This window comes from Chrysoperla carnea, chromosome 3, assembly GCF_905475395.1.
Source record: "Chrysoperla carnea chromosome 3, inChrCarn1.1, whole genome shotgun sequence".
Lineage (NCBI taxonomy): Eukaryota > Metazoa > Arthropoda > Insecta > Neuroptera > Chrysopidae > Chrysoperla > Chrysoperla carnea.
In genome coordinates, this window is record NC_058339.1 from 79277991 (window position 1) to 79297987 (window position 19997).

General features: G+C 27.9%; 1 protein-coding gene across 1 annotated transcript; it reads right to left on the reverse strand.

The window, feature by feature from the left end:
- Positions 1-12562: 12562 nt before the first annotated feature.
- LOC123296274 (zinc carboxypeptidase-like) lies at positions 12563-16208 on the reverse strand. Its single transcript, XM_044877736.1, has 9 exons — positions 16059-16208; positions 15376-15509; positions 15221-15308; positions 14315-14620; positions 14164-14254; positions 13666-13868; positions 13467-13551; positions 13218-13410; positions 12563-12577 (listed from the first exon to the last, which is right to left on the reverse strand). The coding sequence occupies exons 1-8, from the start codon at positions 16206-16208 to the stop codon at positions 13220-13222; spliced, it is 1248 nt and encodes a 415-aa protein (XP_044733671.1). The 3' UTR covers positions 12563-12577; positions 13218-13219.
- Positions 16209-19997: the final 3789 nt, after the last annotated feature.

Consider the following 19997-nt stretch of genomic DNA (forward strand, 5'->3'; position numbering starts at 1 on the left):
AATCTATTCAATATTATTGAAAAGAATCATTTTTCAATTATACAATAAATTAATTTTGATTTTTTTTTTAAATTATTACCTTAATATTGTTCAAAACACTCGAATTGAATGAAGCGGAATTTTTAAGTTTTACCAAGTTTTAAGTCCGAAATAAACAAAAAAAATTTAATCTCGAAAATAATTTTTATTTTTGATGGTAGATAAGATAGCTTTTACCTAGAAACTACAAAAACTGTATTAATTTGACGATTGAATGACAATCTTCTCAGATGATTCTAAAATTGGATAAGAGAAGCCATTCTTGGATCGACTTAAAGCAATACCTTAGAAAATACTTCAAAAATCGTAAAACGAACGAGATTTTCGAGTGTTTTTTAAAATTTTGTAAATTTTACTTCTTTCTTAGAAAATTAAAAAAATTGGAGCAATTTCGATAAGATTTAATAGGTAAGTATTTAAGTGCCTAGAATTTGAAGACTTATTCAGCTATTTTTCTTCAAATTCCTAGTCCAAAAAACAAAAGTGCCTAATCGCAAATGTCAAGAGTAGGAAGTTAAATAAAACGAAGGTCTGAGACAAATATCATTTGAATGACTCAAAGGTAAAATTTCAGATCTATGACCTTTTTTAATTTTTTTTAAAATCTATCAAAATAGTTTTCCCTTGACAAAAACCTACACTTGTGACACCTCTCTAATTCCAAATATTTTAAACTTGACAAATTCAATCAAATTTATTTTTATTTACCTTTTACGTCAATCCCGATAAGCTTGGTAGTTAATTTATTACCAACAATTCTTAAGGATATTCACATTTGAACTCATTGATGAAAATTTATTTTTCAATAAATTAAAATGTAATAATTGTTAAGAATTTTTACATTAAATTTTGTAGGCGATTCTCGTGTTTTATATTTTTCTAAGTAATGGGTATATCATTGATATTGTTATATTTTTTTAATGAAACATAAGTACTACAAAATATGTGGGATTCGAACTCCCACACAATATACTTCTATATTTGTGAGTAACGTCTTCAATAAAAGTATGTAAAAAAAAGTGTTATCGACTAGATTTGAATAAAAAAAAGTAAATTTCATATTGTCTTTCATTTAAAACCCCCTACACGACAGTTAACCTACGATTTTTGGGCTTGGAAAATTATTCTTTTGATCATGTACCGACATCAGTTTGGGTAAAAAAACTAGAGGAATATTTTAACTCATTTTATTTTCTTGTAAAAAACAAGCCACACAATTTAGAAATTTTTGTAAACTATTCTCAAATCATCAGAAATTAGCGCAGGAGCTGCGTTAGATAGCAAAGCGAATTCTCTCTTAAGAGATAGAAAAAATAACACATTTTTCTTAAAAATAATAATTTTTCTTTCGAAAATTTTGTGTCTCAAAAAAAAATCATAATAGTACTTTCTTGAAAAAATTCAAAATTTTGTACTTTCCCCTTAAAATCACCTAATTAGATCATTTCCTTTTGTCTGAGCGTCTTCTGTCTGTCCATCAACATGATTACTCAAAAACGAAAAGACTCATCAAGCTGAAACTTTTATAGGGTGTTCTTAAAAAGTTAGTAAAAAGTGAGTTTAAGTTCGTAAATGAGCAGCATTGATCAATTGGACCTTGAGAATCCTCCCATTGAGAATCTGTCCACATAAATTTTGCACTAACAATATAGTCTTGTAAATGCACCCATTTATGAGACGCATTTCTACTGACGAATCAAATATCCATACATATTTTGAGCTCGGTACATTCTTCGACTAATATTATTATTATTATTAGACTTTGTCTTTGAGTCGAGTACTTCAAACAGAAAATCTGGATCTTGGCGAGGCTATCAAACTAACTGATGCTGCAAAACATATTTTGCTTGAAAGAAGAGGAAAAGTATGAGAAGAGTTCAGGGAAAATTTCAAAACCATGTGCGATATCTGCGATGAATATGACATACAATTGCGGAAGCCAATATTCGCGTCATAACAGACTCAACGCTCGAATATACAGACTGATTCAGTTGAAGATTATTGATTGAATTTTGAATCATAGCAATATTTTATCAAATTTAGCTTATCTCTTTCTCAATAAAATGAAAAATTTTTGATCGAACTTTGCTTGATTTTTTGAACTAGAATATTCAATTTTGCACGATGATTCCCGTGACCTCTGGGTGGACGCAAGTTTACCTTCAACGAAAACGTATTGTCGGACGGGTTTCTGAATGTCTACTAAGTGCTTTCCGTTCTGGCAGTTTTGTTCGTATAACAGCGACGAATGAACGCTTCTTTTCAACCTTGCATCGTCTCAAACATACCTTAGCTCGACGATGTCTGAAAATCGGCTAAACGCTAGTCCTCGTTCAATATACATCGCGTTGTAGAGGTTGATTCACTCAGAGTTTGGAAAAGTTTTTTTCTGTACCTCGCAGAATTCACTTATTAAAAACAAAAGACTGAATTTTACTTTGACCTTATTAAGTGTTCTCTTCCTCGAAAAAAGAATTTCTTGTTTTTATTGACTTTATAATCTTACATGGCGAAGAAAAGTTTGAATCCCTCCCTTGGATAATTCCTGCGCACGGGCCTGATTTTACCTAATCTTGTTGGAGATTGAACAAAACGACTATTGTTATTGCCAAATATTCTCGGAAAGTGAAGAAATTTTCTAAGAAATTACGAAAATTTGCGAAATCTAGAACAAGTGACGACCGAAAAGCCGCCACAATTGTGTTGGTTTTTAAATATTTCTAATTTATTAAAGATAACGCAAGCATTGGCATTTTACACTTTCTATATAGGGCATTTCAACAATTAATTCAGTCTTTTATTTTTCACTTGTTCTGATTTAAAAATTACTCTTATATGATCACCTTTTATTTCTTTATTAGAGTCATTATTCAGTTAAATCAAAGTGTCCTAGAATTCGTCGAATATTCTCATATATATATATATTTTTTAAATCCTTTAAATTCATTTACCATATTTGCAATAAACATGCCATATTTAGCATATAATTAACAAGCTTAGTTAACTAATTAAGAATTTCATGTTTATATACATATAGTTGAATAGGTACTTATGGATAAATGAATTCACTTATGTTGTCAGAGTGAGGGATAATTAAAAAGTTGAATATTGTCAATGTAATAACGTGTAATGTGAATGAATCCTTCTACCACCTACGATAAAAATAATTGAATTGTGTAAAAATAAATAATAATTATGTTTGTTTATTCATTCAATCAAAATGATTTTCGTAATAAGTACATGTTTTTCTCATAAAAATATACATATATAATAATATTATTTACCTGACTCTGTTGAATGTATTTATGAAATCATTGACATAATTTGTGTATTTATACATCGAAATGTGCAAAATTATTACCTCTATACTCATAATTATTATGCAAAATTTAATTAACAAGTTTCATGCTGATCTTTGGAAATTTCAAAGTTATAAAATAATTCGTTAACAAGTGAAATTTACAAAATTTATAAACCTCCGACAAATTTTTTGGGTACAGAATTCTGAACTTGCATTGGAAACATATCTAAGAATACTCCCCATTAAAATACCTTTCTCCTTAGAGCCTTCTCCAAACTGAACCAATTTTTTGGAACATCGTCAATTTTTTAGACAATATACGACCCTTAATTCGTACATTGAAATATAGCTGAGAACACTCCCTGTTAAATTAACTTTCAAACGAAACAAAAAAATAAAAATCGGTTCATCCATGCTACGATGCCACAGACAGACAGACAGGCAGACAGACACACATAGCGGTCAAACTTATAAGATTCCATTTTTTGGTTCGGTGGTTAAAAATCGTTCAAAACCAAACATTATTTTGAGGTATATTACGAACTATATAGTCTTGCCGCCTGCGAGAAAAGTTTTCCGAAATATTAATCGGTAATATAGGTTAAAATAAATGTTTATATATTTGTTTATATGCGTGTGTAAAAAAAAAGTTTCACCGTCCAAATAAGGGATTTACGAGCAGGGTAGATTTAGGGTTTAAATTAATTTTATCTTATTTTTAACTTTGATGATGAATTTACTTATAGCCTCATGTATCTTAAAGGAAATTAAAAAAAAAATAATTCTTGCATTTCAAAATGTAGAAAACTGATTATTTAGACAATATTTCCAATTTTCCATATTTTAAAAATTACGCCAGTTGTTGAAAAATTTTAATATTACTTTTCGTCTAATATTGTCAAGGTACAACATAGTTATCTATCAAAATTGAAAACATATTTCTTTTAAATTTGTGACTTTTACTGAAAGAGAAAAACTCATAAAATTTCTTTCTGAATATGAAATATCAACATTGACAATCTCAATAATAAATAGCTCGAAAAATATTAACTCATTGAAAAAAGTTTATAATCATTTATCTTAATGGTATCATGATTACTTTCTATCTACCACCTAAAAGGATCAACCAATTTTATCCGAAATAATTCGAAGTGAACATCTTTCTAAAGGGCTGAACTACTATTTAATGTTTCAATTTTTTTAAACAATTTATTAGATATAACTTGTGGGTATGAGCTATATACTCACTCAAAAAAAAAAAATATTATCCTCCACAAAGTTGGGGATCTTGCATATACAGCATACAGTCGGATATTATTGGGATCCTATTACCTAGAGAAACTATCTATTCATCTGGACAAGGACACGATTAATTGCACTGCAATCCGGTCCGTTAACTTACCATTTTCTATGTTTTAAAAGCATTTTAAAAGATTCTGCAAATTGGAATTCTGTCAGATCCACAGAAAAATTTATAAAGGTCTGTTAATGACCAAGCAACATGTGCAAAGTGCCTAGAAATGCAAAACGAATTTTTCTAATTGTTATTCACTCGAAACATTATTTTGGTAATCATTGAATTACTTTGTCCTGTCCTTAAATAGAATATTTTACTATGTGCACAGAGGTACCATGTAATATTTCCTACAAAATTTTTTAAATTATAAATATGACTTTATTAACATTAGAAGAACAATGAATAATAATTGTTTTTATTAAATATTGTTTTATTATTTTTCTAAATGTAATAATTAGAAAAATACAAACATTATGTAAAAAATATATTCTGAAGTCATTCACCAAAAATAAACTTGATTCGAACATTAGTAAACAGTATTCGTTCATAATATTCATAAAGAAAATACAACTTTCCCCATTAAAACTGAACCAAGTTTTTCTGATTGAGTCAAAATAAAAATTATATTCATGTTTTCAAAATTATTTTTACATATTATATTTAACAATAAAGTTTTTAAACATTTGTTTTCTCAAATGCCACATTTTCTCCATAAAACGAAACATTAAAATAAATAAATAATAAAATAAATAATGATACAGTTATGATTTCTCACGTAACATTAAAATTATAAATAATTTGTATTAAAAAAATTTTTTTTATATTTATTTAAATACCGTATAAAATCATATCAATGTTACAAAAAAAATTATAAAATGTTAAAAGGTTTTCCATTAAAAGTGACCAAAGCTTATAGTTACATAATTTGTGTGAGAAATATCATTGAAATTTTCTTTATATTTTATCTTTTATTTACGATTATTCCATACTGAATTGTGAGGTATATAACAGGTACTAGCCAAACGAAACCTGCAGTGCGCTGGACATCTTAGGTCTATACGAAAAATACAATTCTTCGGTGACTAGACCACTCGGATCGGACTTGATTAGGCTTGGCGTTTGAGGACTCATGATCAGGCTTGGTGTATCCACAATTTTTTTTTTTAATTTTTACCAAACGATGATGAATCGACTTACATTGGCGATATGGACCCATAAAAATCACGTAGAACACAGTAAGTAGCTCAAACAGAACAATCAGTCCCCAATAACGACTTGAAGGGAAAATTTTGGAGATATATCAACTCAATTCAACTTCATTTATGTAAAATAGTCAAAGAAAATTTAAACTACGTTTTTCTATGGTCGTCTCTTTTTGTGTTTATTATGTTTCCGCAAAGAATTATTCCTGATGGCTGTTTTGTAATTTAAGGATTTGAGAAATTCTGAGGATATTTGTGTGAGGTTTCCACTAAATGGTATTGTTACGAGTTAGTTTCTTTATCGACAGTATTTAGCTAGATATAATTAATGGCTTGTTTAGACAATAACAGATACAGGTTTAGACAAAAACAATGTTAGTTATATTTCCATGAAATTGAAGAATTAGGCATTAATAGCATATGCTAAGAACACCTGACTGTCACTCATAGAGGTACAAGCAAGCAGCAGTCTTGGTTATAGAGGCCCACGAGGTAAAAGAAGCAAAAACGACTTTCTCTTACAGAGGTTCTTACTTACAAAGGTTTTAGAGGGTTAAAATCACTGGACCGTGTCGTCACTCCCGTCTTGTAGAGTTTCTCGCTTATCCAGGTCTCAGTCACCCAGGTTTGAATTTCTCACCATATATAATATGTAAAGTTTCGTACATTCTTAATAGAAAACCTTATATTTTTCTCTAATTCGCTATGTTACATAATTCGCTAAAATGTGTAATGTCAAATATTAGTCACGATTATGAATTATTTATAAATTTTTGTATAAAATGCAAATTATATTTATTATAATATGAATTGAGAATTTTATTTTTGGTCAAATCCTACACACTACACCGTAATTAAGTGACATTGATTGTCTTGTATAGTTTAAAAACTATTATTAAAATTGTTCTGGAAATAATTATAATTAAAATAAAATTATGGGTGAATTAGTAATATTGTGTATCGATATTTTTAATATAATCCGTTATAGTTTCAATGATATCATATACATCCTATTCAATATGTAAAACAAATTTACATATTTATATCGATTGGGAGTTTATTGATTTTGAATTTTTATATAGTTATGGTTTTTGTTGCGTATATTGCGTTGCCTTACTTTTTATGTTCTGAGCACGCTGTAAAAATTTCCGTTTGATATTATTTTTCGTTTTTGAGTTATCGAGTTGACAGACGGGCGGACGGACAGCCGGAAATAGACTAATTAGATGATTCTATGAACAAATATACCAAAATTTTTTTCGTAGCATCAATATTTTTAAGCGTTACAAACTTCAGACTAAACTTAATATACTATGCATATTTCATATATACATGGTATAAAACGTGACTCCTAACACTCGTTTTGATTACACTTTTATTTGTTTTTCGGGAAAAAAATGTATCTTTATTACTCATCGGAAAAGTTTTAATTTTTATTATTGAATATTTCAGACATTATTATATCTTTTGATTTCAATACGTAGAAAACTAAGAGGAAAAAAATGAATTCATATTTTGAATGTATCCAAACAGGAAAATTAATATCTAAATAGGAAAGTAAAAATTTGTTCATTTTGCCTATATATTTTAAAATTGTTTTAATCAAAATTAATTTTATTTTCGATGACGAAATTGAATAATTGTTTTTTATTTATTAACATTATGAGAAAAAATATTATTTTATAAAAAAAATTTTCATTTTACTTTTTTATTAACAGCTTTGAAAATATCTATGGTTGTTAGTAAAATTTCAGTAAATAAAAAAATTGTTGATTATTTTTTTCATATTCAGGTAAATTTGACAGTTCTGAACAGCATTTATTTTAAATTATACTTGAAGCATATATATTTATTTTAATTTTTAGTTAAAGAAAAACTGGGTTTAAAATCATCAAAATTTGGTATAATATTATGAGTCGAACATAAATTTATGACATTATATAACAGTAATAATTGTGTACTTTGAAATAATTTTTTCCATCTATATTTTTATGACTGTTTAATGAGTAAAATTTTGTGGTTTACTTTACAATTTACAAAAAATATTTTTATGTTCGTTTCTATTATATCCCTTTTTATAATATACACAAACAGAAAACCTTAAACTTTTTAATTGAAAATTGTAATATTTTTATATTATAAGATGATTATTATTTAATTATATTTACAAGGGCTATTAATTTTCATGGGCAACCATGTCATTAAAACAGAGTAAAAAAAATACGGGTAAGTGTATGATTCATACACAATTTGGTCAAGAATTTTACCTCTTCAAACTTAAAAATCTGATTTTTATTTTTGAAAATTTGATAAATAATATTTAAAAAAGTTCCAAGCAATTAAAAAAAACTAAAAAATTTACTTGAAACGACCAACTACGGGGCCAGTCTTTGTCCATAATTATAAGTCTCCTACGAAAATTGTAGTTTTTTGTAGACAAATTTTTTCGAGTAGTAAATTCTCAGATTTAAATTGATACTTATTACACTGACTGTTTTGGAGGATTTATTAAGTCTCAGTTGAAGCTCGATTGTTTTTAAAGCATGCATATATGTAATATGCATATATGTAAGTTTAGTCCCAAGTTTGTAACGCTTAAAAATATTGATGCTATGAACAAAATTTTGGTATAGGTGTTCATAGAATCACCTAATTAGTCCATTTCCGTCTGTCTGCCAACACGATAACTAAAAAACGAAAAAATTTTATGGAGTACTCAGGACGTAAAAAATGAGGTCGAGTTCGTAAATGTGCAACACAGGTCAATTGGGTCTTGGGTCCGTAGGACCCATCTTTTAAGCCGTTAGAGATAGAAAAAAATTCACTGGTTTTACAGCACTGCGAAACGAATACTATACTTCAGTATTAATATCTATACATAAATATTAATGATTCGCCACAATCCATCACCTTTTTTTTACGATATTTTTTAATTATTGATAATGAATAATTAATTATTGAAAACGAATTTGTCTCTTCACCGAGACTCTAAAATTCGTATGGACACCACCTAGTATTAGAAATAATTTGATAACTCTTGGTGTCCACTATAAATCTTTAATCGAATATAATTATTAACCAGAGTTTAAAACAAAATAGTATTAAAGTAAAGTTTTTATTAAAGTTATTAATAAACCTTAAATAATTATTTCCTGTACTCATAAAATACTGTTTTTATAAAATTTCCCTATCATTTTGTGTGTAAAATGAATCATTATATTGTAATAGTTAATTATGATTATTATTAAACTTGATAATATGTCTGTCTGTAGAGTAACGTGTTGTACCTTGATCATAGTGTATCGCTTCAGTTTCTTGAAAGATACTTACTATCTTGAAAAACAATCAATCTTGACAAATACTTACTATCTATGAAATAGCAGCTATATGACAACATGCATTACTTATCAAAAGGCAAGCAACCGAAAGAATGAATGTCCATGTGATTTTATTTTCAGGTAGAAAACTTTTACGTTATTTATTTCCAAGGAGACTTATATGTGTTTTAAATTACATTTAACCGATATAACTGTAAATTAATAGTGTATTTGTTATGCTATATGTTAGTTTTAAACTTAGGTAACCTAAACTGTTGAGAAGGTAAAGTTTGGAAAGTACGCAACAACACATACCTTGGATCAAAACAACGTCCTATGCGACGTTGTTATAGGTCAACAATGCGCGTACCTTAAATCTATGAAATAATTTTGTTGAGATTATTACGCAAAACCCAAAGAAGAAGACGCCTACAAGAGAAACTTGTAAGGTTTTTAATTACGTTTTTCCCATCATGCCATTTTCAAGATTGAACTGTAAAGATTGTATTTCAGACAACAGTATCGATTGTACAACTAATTGTATCATAATGTAGAATCGGTGGTGTTGACTCAAAGTCCATTACAGGAAGTTGTGCGCGATTCAATGGTATTGTATCATGAATCGCATATTAATAAAATATTCTAAAAGATATAGTTGTTATTGATAGCAGTTTAAATTCTCAAAAAAAAAAAATTGTGCAAATAATGATTCTATAAGAAGGCACTATTTTCATTGCCATATTTCACAAAAGATTTAAATGTAAATTGTGATTCAAGGTACAATGGTCGCCCGTATAAACTTATTGTAAACTGACTCTTCTTGTGTTCAAGTTTGATGAAGAAGATTCAAGAAGCGCGTCTATAATTTTAAGATTTTTAAATATTTATGGTTAATTTATAATATATAAAACCACAAAAACTTGTACATATAGTGTTATTTTTACGAATATTTGTTTAATGTAAGTATTTACACAAAGGTAAATTGTAAATTTATTATACTTAAACATTTCAAAATACATCCAATAACTTCAATGGACCGAACGATTCTAACCGAAAAAATGGAACGGCAGAAACAATGTCTTTTAAATACTCAAAATAAAGATACTTTTTAAGACAGGAAGGTAAATACAGAGGACTAGAAATTGAGTCATATTCGTTATTAAATAATAAAAAACAACTTTTGTTGACTATTTTTAATTAAATTAATTTTAATCAATTTTTTCCATGAATTTTTTTTTTTTTTTGCATTCAAGCCTATAATATCATTTTCGAAATTCAATTATGTTTCTTCTGATACCAATTTCGATTGGTTAACAGATCGGCTTAGCTACCTATATTGATTTACCTGTTCATATGATATGAACAGATCGACACCAATCTGATAACCAATTGAAATTGTTTAAAATAGATAATTTATCTAATAGATAAGCTTATCTGCAAAAAACCGTTCTTGAACAAAATTAATTAAAATTAATTTAATTTAATAAAACTAGCCATCAACACTTTTCTACGGAAAAACTAAGATTGGTTTATTTATAAAACAAAAATTTCATAAAAAATATGTCTCATTACGTTATCAGATGAATATGAAGTTCATCTTTATACTGTAACTTGTACTATTCGTTTTATGGATAAAAAGCGTTGATTTTTTCAATTTCAAACAAATGAAATTATAATGATTTTTTTAGTGTCATCTTAAAATCTGACTACAATCATTCTTGTTGGTTAGATCCATGGAAGTTAAAATTCAAATTTTTTTGTTAATGTTTCTCATTAGCATACCTAAAAATTTAAGTTATTAAAAAAAATTTAACAATTTTTAACGTTATGTTATTGTGGTTACTTGGTTAAGGTTAATACATACATTATAAATTCAATGCATTTTTGAGAATTTCTTGCATTATATCAGTAACAAAAATTGTTAATAATTTATACATAATGTTTTCCAAATAATGTGAGATGATACCTCTTCGATGTTGATCGGAGGACCCAACTTGAGGAGGAGAAATAGTTTGTTGATTTTTTCCCGGCTGATGATATCAACATAAATTCTTCAGATTTCAGTAAATCAAGAAGATTTTTGTTTCATATTCAAGTAAATTCGCTAATTCTGAGCTGTATTAAATTATTTAAATAATATTTATTTCAATTTTTAATTATCGAAAAACTGCAGTGTTTTAGACATCAAAAATAATGTGCTATGATTTGTTGATATAAATAATTAGGGGTGACGCCGTCTATACGGATTTGATCGGAAGACTCCAGAAATCGTGTTATTTCTACCGATTAGAATTATCAACATATATTCTCCTCAGTTCAGCAAATAACATTTTTGATTATTTTTTTCATATTCAGGTAAATTTAACCGGTCTGAGTAGCTTTTATTTTAAATTATTTAAAGGATATTTACTCAAATTAAGGCTATTTATTATAGAAAAACTGAGTGTAAAAACATCAAAACCACCATGATTCGGTGATATAATAAGATAATTATTTTCATTATCTCCCGGATTTCTCGTATACCTCCCGACTTCATGGAATTTTGAGGTGGTAATTCTATAAATAACGAACCCCAATCAAAACCATTACATTCCTCACATCCTTGTGTCTATCTAACTCGAATAATAAATCAAAATTTCCGAATCAATATAAATATCTTCTTACTTTTTCGAATATAAATATCTTTTTCTGATGAAATTTTTCGAAATATTCCTCTTATTAATATTTTAAATTATTAATAATTTTAGATTGGGTATTTAATTAACGAGTTATATTTTTTCAAATCAAAATCCAACACAGGTAGTGTATTATAGATTGGAATTTCCCAAGTTATTTCTAAAAATTAACACATGCTTCTAAAGATTTTAGCAGGAAATCAAATTTAAAAAAAAAAATCAAATTAAAGCAAATCATATTTGTAACTTAAAAGTAATAATCATTCTTTGAAGCATCATTCTATAAAGTAAATTACGTCATTATACAGCAAATATTGCAAAATAATATAAAAATAAAAGTTTATATCATTTATTATTTTTCCCTTTTAAGTTTACCCAATATTAGACATAGAGGAAATTATGTCAGTTTATTCAATAATTTAAAATTATCTTTTCCTGATGAATGATTTACGTTTGCTTAAATTCTTGATGAGAAATTGAATAAAAAAATTAGCACAAAAACATATTCTTAAGTCTTCAATAATTAAATTTATTTAAATTAAAAAGTATTCTTAAGCCATGTAAATTTTCCAAATCGAAAATTAGTATTTAGAAAGAATTCATTATTTTTATAGCACAGTTGAAAAAATTTTATTTGGAGATAACAAAAATCCACATTAATCCATTATCAGATAATTCATACGTAAATGTTAATTTACATTCTATTTTTCCATTAATCCAATCTATAAATGCTCCCGAAACTGCACCTAATATAAAAATTCAGTATTAACAATTCTTTCATCTTTAAATTTGTTGCTGATAAAATAGTGCACGGGACAGTACCCTTTTTGTTAAGTGATTAGTACACACTTCGTGAGTGGCTTTCTTTTGGCCAGTCTATCAAACTTTCTCACTACGACTTTTTTTGAAGTGCTGCGTTTTCAAATGAGCATGATAACCTCATATTTAAGCTATTGGTCTGAACAAACACAATAGGGAATTTAGGGCACACTATAACAATTTGAAAACATTAATAATAATTAAATATTAAAATATTTTGTCCGATAAAAATACAGAACTGATGTGCTTGTCACCTCGAAAATGCCTTACTTAATTTTTGTTTTTCGATATATGCAACAGTTCACTTTTGCTGCATTTAAAAATTATTAATGTTATCAAGTGGTCATAATGTCCGGCAAATTCCCAGCTGCATTTTTTCATGATGATAGCTTAAGTATGACATTATCATGCTCATTTGAAAACGTAGCATTTTCGGAAAAATTCCTAGGGAGAAATTTTGCTAGACTCACCAAATGGAAGCCAGTCACAAAGTTTCAAGTTTGTATTGATCATTTAACAAAAAAAATGCTGTCCCGTGGACTCAAATGTACATGAAAAAGTAATTACAATTAATACCCCAATTTTTCCGCTTGTGAAATCAATGCTTCAAAAGAATCAACAATTTCTTTTCCACATGGAGTTATTTGGTTTGATGGTAAAAGAAATCCGAATCGACCTTTATCCCGTAACTCATACGTAAATGATAATGGTGTCTTTACTACACCTAATACCCAATCCATAGAACTTCCTGATGCTCCATCTAAATTTTTTAGATGTTTAATCTTTTCAAAAATTTGTCCAAAGAATTTTACTTACAAATTGTTTCGTAAACTGATCCAACAACGTACGATGTATTAAAACGAGTAAATAATGCCATGGAAGCTGCATTTCCAATTGATTGCTGTAAATAATCGGCAAAACATTGGCAGTTTTCAAATAAATAAAAAAATACTGAATTTTGAAAACCAAAATGAACATTTACTATACAACAGCTATTCTAATCTAAATTCCTTACCAAATCGTCATTATTCTCAGCATGCTCCGATGTATATCCATAAGGGAAAAGTAATAATTGCGAATACGAATGGAATGCAACATACATCCATAAATTATCTTTTTGCGATTTAATAAAATCAGACAATGCTCTTGTTTCAGGTTCAGAAAAAGCAGAAGGTCCACCATATGTTTCGGAACATGGGTCACTACTGACTCCAATCTCTAAAATTACAAGTACCGTTAATAATTACTGCCCAAAAACAAATGGACGTAAAAAATTAACGAGGCTTGGGAATTTCAACTTTATGTTTGCCACAGTGATTTCTGTTTAGCTTTTTGTATGTAAGTATGTTCTTCCCAAAAGCGGCCATTACTTTACGGGCACCTTCTATAAAATTTATTTTAACAGTCAAACTCTCGAAAAAATAGTCTCAAATTTTAAACATTATGTAATCACGTAGAAACTTTAAAACATTCACTTTAAAACGGATACTTCTTTTACAGCAAATATACAAACCCCTCCAATGAAAATCAAAATTACGATTTCCATCAGTACCAAAACATCGGCTTCCATTATTAGGCTGTCGAGTTTTACGCCATAAGCGATCCTAAAAATACAATAGAAGTTATAGTTTGTTTCCTTCCATGTTTTTGCCAACCGCACTAACCGTGGTATGTGTATATTCATAGCCATCTGGATTCACAACTGGAAATATATACCAATTAAATTCATCAAAGAGATTTTGTTGGTTGAGATTCGAATTATTCAAAACTCGTGATAGAATGAACATAGTTGTGGCTGGAGCAATCCATTCTCGAGCATGTATTCCACCTTCAATTATTATAGTACGAGTGTTTTGTTTACGGGAAATATGAAGTCCTTTGATTTTACGACCTTCATAACTTTTACCAATTGTAACGACTTTCGCTATATCTGGATATTGTGCTTCCAATTTATACAAATGTCTGTATATCTACAAATAATAATTTGATGAAATTTTTTTCGGGGAAGAGAAAGTGTTTAAATGTTGTTGAAACTGTCATCATTCGGGAATCTAATTTCCACGACCAATACCATAGTTATCTTGGTCTCGGAGTTGAGTCTCAGTCTCGGTCTTGCAAAATTAATATCAATCTTGGTCTTGCTCAATCAAGTCTTATTTTTGATCTTGCTTCAACAATTATTTGAAATTTAAAGTTTTGATTGAGTCTTGTTGTATTATTTTATAATTTTTGAGTCTTACTTTTAATAATCATCCAAGAGACTTGGCATTGTTGTGATCGAAGTGGTACTATGGCCTTGGTCTTGGAAAGTTTGTAAGACCAAGACCAACAGAGGGAGAACGTGATATATTTTAGAAAGCTAAAAGATTGCTGCTTGCCTAAATAATAGTAATGTGAGTTCAGTAAATCTGGCAGAATTACATCGAACACGAACTACTCTTGTAAGAGTTTACTCTTCCTAATAGTCAGTCTCGCCCCAAAATATGTAAAAATTCTGACGCCATTTATCAGTTTTGTTTCAGTTTTGCATCTTTTATCGACAAGTTAGATTTAATTTTTGTCAAACTTACAACGTCTAGTCGATAGTAATACAGAAAATTGAATTCTAAACCAATTCTATGATTTGGTTTGTTCACTTTTACTTCATCATCAATTAACCTAGAAAGTTTTTTTTTTTTATGTAAGTAAAAAAAATTTTTTTTTTTTATTTTATTTCAGAACTTACTTTTGTCCATTTTCAATAAAAACTGAGATATCTAAATCATGTTTTTCCACAAATTCATGAAACCGTTGCTTTTGTTTTGGTGAAATCATAATATCCACATATGATTGTCTAACTTTAGTCCATAAGTCCACACCCTAAAAATGATTTTACGAAACTGATTTAAAAAAAAACCGATTTCCCGATTTCACCTAGAATCAACAGGAACCAGCAGGTTTATAAACGTTAAGCAAAAAATTCAATGAATAGGTATCATTGTTGAAACTGGAAAAACTCAATTCCGAACTTCACATATTTGGAAGTACGCTTACGTACCAGAACTACCAACACGCCGAAAATGTCTAAGGAAGTGGAAATATTTTGCAACTATAATCACAAGAGCAAAACTAGAAACTCCAAAAATCATTCTCTTGAAATTACCAACAACTTTTGTGCAAAATAATTTCTCGAAAAGCCAATGCATTAGGCAAATTTCGATACAATCGAGGAGTTTTGGGCATTATTCCTTGTAACAAAACGCTTGATCTGCTGTACTTTATCCCCCCCCCTTCCAGAATTATTGACCATTTATTTTGATACACCTAATATTTGTATTGAATAATATTTGGAAAAATCACCATTTACTTTAGAAGACGACAATAAATTATATTTGTCTATATAAGTTTTTTAAAACTTATTTTTCATACCTCATTCTTTCCTAACTCATCAATTAATTTCATTTGTGCTTCATTTTTTGGTTTAATTCGATACACTGTATATTCATCATATCGTTCACGTTTCGCTTCGATCCAAATCGCACTTGTCGTTAACAATAAAACACATATTATTGACTTCATTTTTGGTCTAAACTAGGTTGGGACGTCTAGCGATAATAAATATTTAGTGTGATTTAATTCTGCTTCTACATTAAAATATTTTGTTAAACAATTGTTATTCGAAGTATGTTTGATATCTTTTAATTATGTATAATTAGTAAACCTATTATTTATTTTATTATGTATAATTATATATATATATATAAATTTTACAAAATATGGTACAAAATGCACAACCAGCTGATAATTGAAGTACTGATATGACGTTAAGGAAGTTCCCTCACCAGTAATAGAAAAAAATAAATTAGTAGAAAATGATCCAAATTTTTAGTATGTTGTAGTTAACGATACATATTATTAAATCAAAAAAAAATTTGGGTATCTTATCGATCAATTAAGAGAGTAATTAATTAATTAAAAATACACTAAATAACATAGCATGATATGAGGATGGTATGTTATTTAGTGTTTTTTTAATTAATAAAAACTCTCTTAATTGATCGATAAGATACCCAAATTTTTTTTTTATTAAATAATATGTATCGTTAACTACAACATACTAAAAATTCGGATCCTTATCTACTAATTTATTTTTTTCTATTACTGGCGAGGGAACATCCTTAATAGCGTAAATAAATAAATGATTGGGTACATAGACATATAATATTAAAGAAAAAGAATCAATGAAAAATTTAGGATATATCGAACTAAATTTCGATTTTGCCCCAAATTTTCTAGATCATTTTGTACTATATAAATATATATTTCAATTACCATGTGGCCATCATCAATTTGAGCTAATCATAATTACTCTTATTTGATGATGAATGCATGGTAGTCGAAATATGTATTTATATAATACAATAAGTGATCTAGGAAATTGGGAAAAAACTACATTTGCCCAGCTAAAAGTGTATTTTATAATAATTGTAGGAAGTTATGGATCGGTAATTGTGATTTAAAAAATGATTTTTAATTAATTAAATAAAACACATTGATTTCAATTTAAATATAACGCATATCTTAATTTAAAAAGGATTGTATTCGAGAGTAACGTCTTTACTTTAGTATACACACTTATCTAATATCTTTCAACTTAGAATATCGACTAACCAATATAGACTCACAAATATCAACTCACTTATTTTACCTAAAAGGCTGAAGTTTTTATTCACATTTTTAAGTAATAAAATTGACCCTTTTCGTAAGGACATATGCTATATGCAAGTACAGACGTATTTCCCAAAAATATATACATTCAAACAACACAACTAGTAGCCACTTGTTTGACAAACATTCAGTTTCCCAAACTATAACGCATAAGGTGACCCACATGTTTGTTATTTCCAAAATATAATGTATCCAAAAAGACAAGATTCACTATTGCTTATTGATAAATTCAACAATAATAATAAATTTTTCGACTGGTATTGTCTCAATATAATGAGCTTAATCTTGCATAATTTGCAGTATAAGAACTAGAAACATCGCGAGAAAGTTAATTTCAAGTCGACTGGATTTTGAATATTTCTTTTTTTGTTGAAATTAAGTAGAATTGAAATACCCCTGGCTAATGAGATTGGTTGCGTTTACTGAAATTTACCCTTTGTTTTTTCTGGGCATATAAAAATTTGTATTATGCTGGTAAAAAGCTAAAAATAGGGAATATTCATGAAATTTAAATTTGGTTCAAATATTTTTCTTCCGTAACTTTAATGACTGGACATTTCAACTAAACCATTATTTTAGTAATTAATATCTTTTTAATTACTTAAAATTAATTAATAAAAGTACAAATTCAGTGAGGGCATTTAAGAATTTCTAAAACGGAAATTCAAATTTTTATACGGACGTGGCATCATAGTACTGGCTTGTCAAATTTGTTGACATACTATATGATATTAATTACTTACATTTTATATGGTATTTCATTAAATTATACTATTCTACGGCTTTTTATACCATGCATATATGTAATATGCAAGGTATACTAAGTTTTGTCTCAAGTTTGTAACGCTTAAAAATATTGATGCTACAAACAAAATTTTGGTATAGGTGTTCATAAAATCACCTAATTAGACCTTGATGGGAATATAATATAAAATATATTCAATTACTCTCGAAAAGGAATTACCCTTGAAAATATTGTATGCCCTCGTACCATATATGATATCGTACCATCAGATATCATTCGGAATAAACGTCAAATAAAACGTGCTTAAATTTGTATACTAAATCAAATGGATCATGGAAATGAGAAAAAATATCTAACATGATGGTTAAAATTTCGAATTTTCGGTACTTAAGAAAAATATTTTTGTATTATTTAATAAATACTTTATTTAAAATAATGTTACATTATTGTTATAATCAGTAACCCAAATTTTCAGATTCTAGAATTAATCTTTGGAATGAATCCATTGTTTCTGAACCAGTTGAAAAAATTTGATTGGGTGGTAACAAAAATCCATAATATCCTTTATCACGTAACTCATAGGTAAATGACAATTTACATCCTATTTCTGCATACACCCAATCCATTGAGGCTCCCGAACATGAATCTAAATGAAAAAAATTAGATATATAAATTTTTGAAACTCTTAAAATGCGTTATATTGTTTTTAATTCACGATATAAGTATAAATCTTGAAAAATTTCATAAATAAAAAGTGGAAATTCGTGTTCAACTGCCAATATTTTTTTAGCTTTTATGATCAAATTCCTTCCCTTTGTGGGAAAACTTTGTATTCAACAATCCAATTAATCTTTGATTAATCACCTTATTACCCGACTGCCATGTATTTGTTTTGTTTTTCGCGCGTATCTTGTATGTATGTGTATATATTTGTTTGAAATTTTTTTATCTCCTCGTATCTTCCAAATGGTTTGATGGATTTCCACAATTAAGCTATCGTTATATTCGTCTTAAAAACCCAAGTTTTCTTTGGGTAGGTATTTGATAGTAAATAGTAATACTATACGTTAATAAAAAGTATCAAATATATCGAATAGGGTAGCAAATTATAAAGAAATTAAAAAGGGATTACAAAAATATTTATGTTATATGTTTAAATTTAATTAGGAATAATAAATTGTTTTCAAAATTCTAATATAGTATAATAAGAGGGTTATAGTGACGGTACACTAAAAAGTCTAAAATAAAATAAATAATTTAAAAAAACAAAAACCCGTCAAAACAAGTCCAGTAGTTTACATAGAGACTTCAACAGTCGGGAAAATTAAAATCTAGACCGGTCCAAATCTTACAAAAAATGAGCCCCGACTGTTAAAGACGCTACTGGACTTGTTTCTTTCTTTTCAGATTTTATTAAAGACAGTCGGGTTTTTTATTTTTTATTTTTTATTTTATGTTATAATTTAACAATTTTTTACCAAAAACAAACCAAACTATTAAATTTTACAAAAATTACTCTACAAAATATGGCCTTATATCGCGAGAGTCTGTTTTAAAGACATCGAGAGAGTCGAGCTTAATTTTGCCGAGCGGCTTACAAAGGTCAGCTTTAAAGTAAACCAAGTACGACTTAATTCCTAGCCGAATATATGTGCAAAGGATTTCCATAGCCTTGTAATTAGGTTAACGAAAAAAAAAAAATACATTTTGTGGATTTATTAAATATTTTTTTGAAAAAAAATAACTAAAATTTAGAAATAAAAAAAAACATTAAAAAAAATTTGTAACAATTAACAAAAATTTTGAAAAAAAATTAAAAATAATTTTCCCAAATTGTAAATTAATATCCCCGTTTTTCAGATTCTGATATCAATACTTCAACAGAATCAACTATT

Coding starts and splice junctions, on each gene's coding strand:
- LOC123296274 (XM_044877736.1), bottom strand. CDS start 16,208: ATGAAGTCAATAATATGTGTTTTATTGTTAACGACAAGTGCGATTTGG. Junction 15,309..15,375: donor TTTATTGAAAATGGACAAAA/GTAAGTTCTGAA, acceptor AAAACTTTCTAG/GTTAATTGATGATGAAGTAA. Junction 13,869..14,163: donor TTTTGATTTTCATTGGAGGG/GTTTGTATATTT, acceptor TTGTAATTTTAG/AGATTGGAGTCAGTAGTGAC.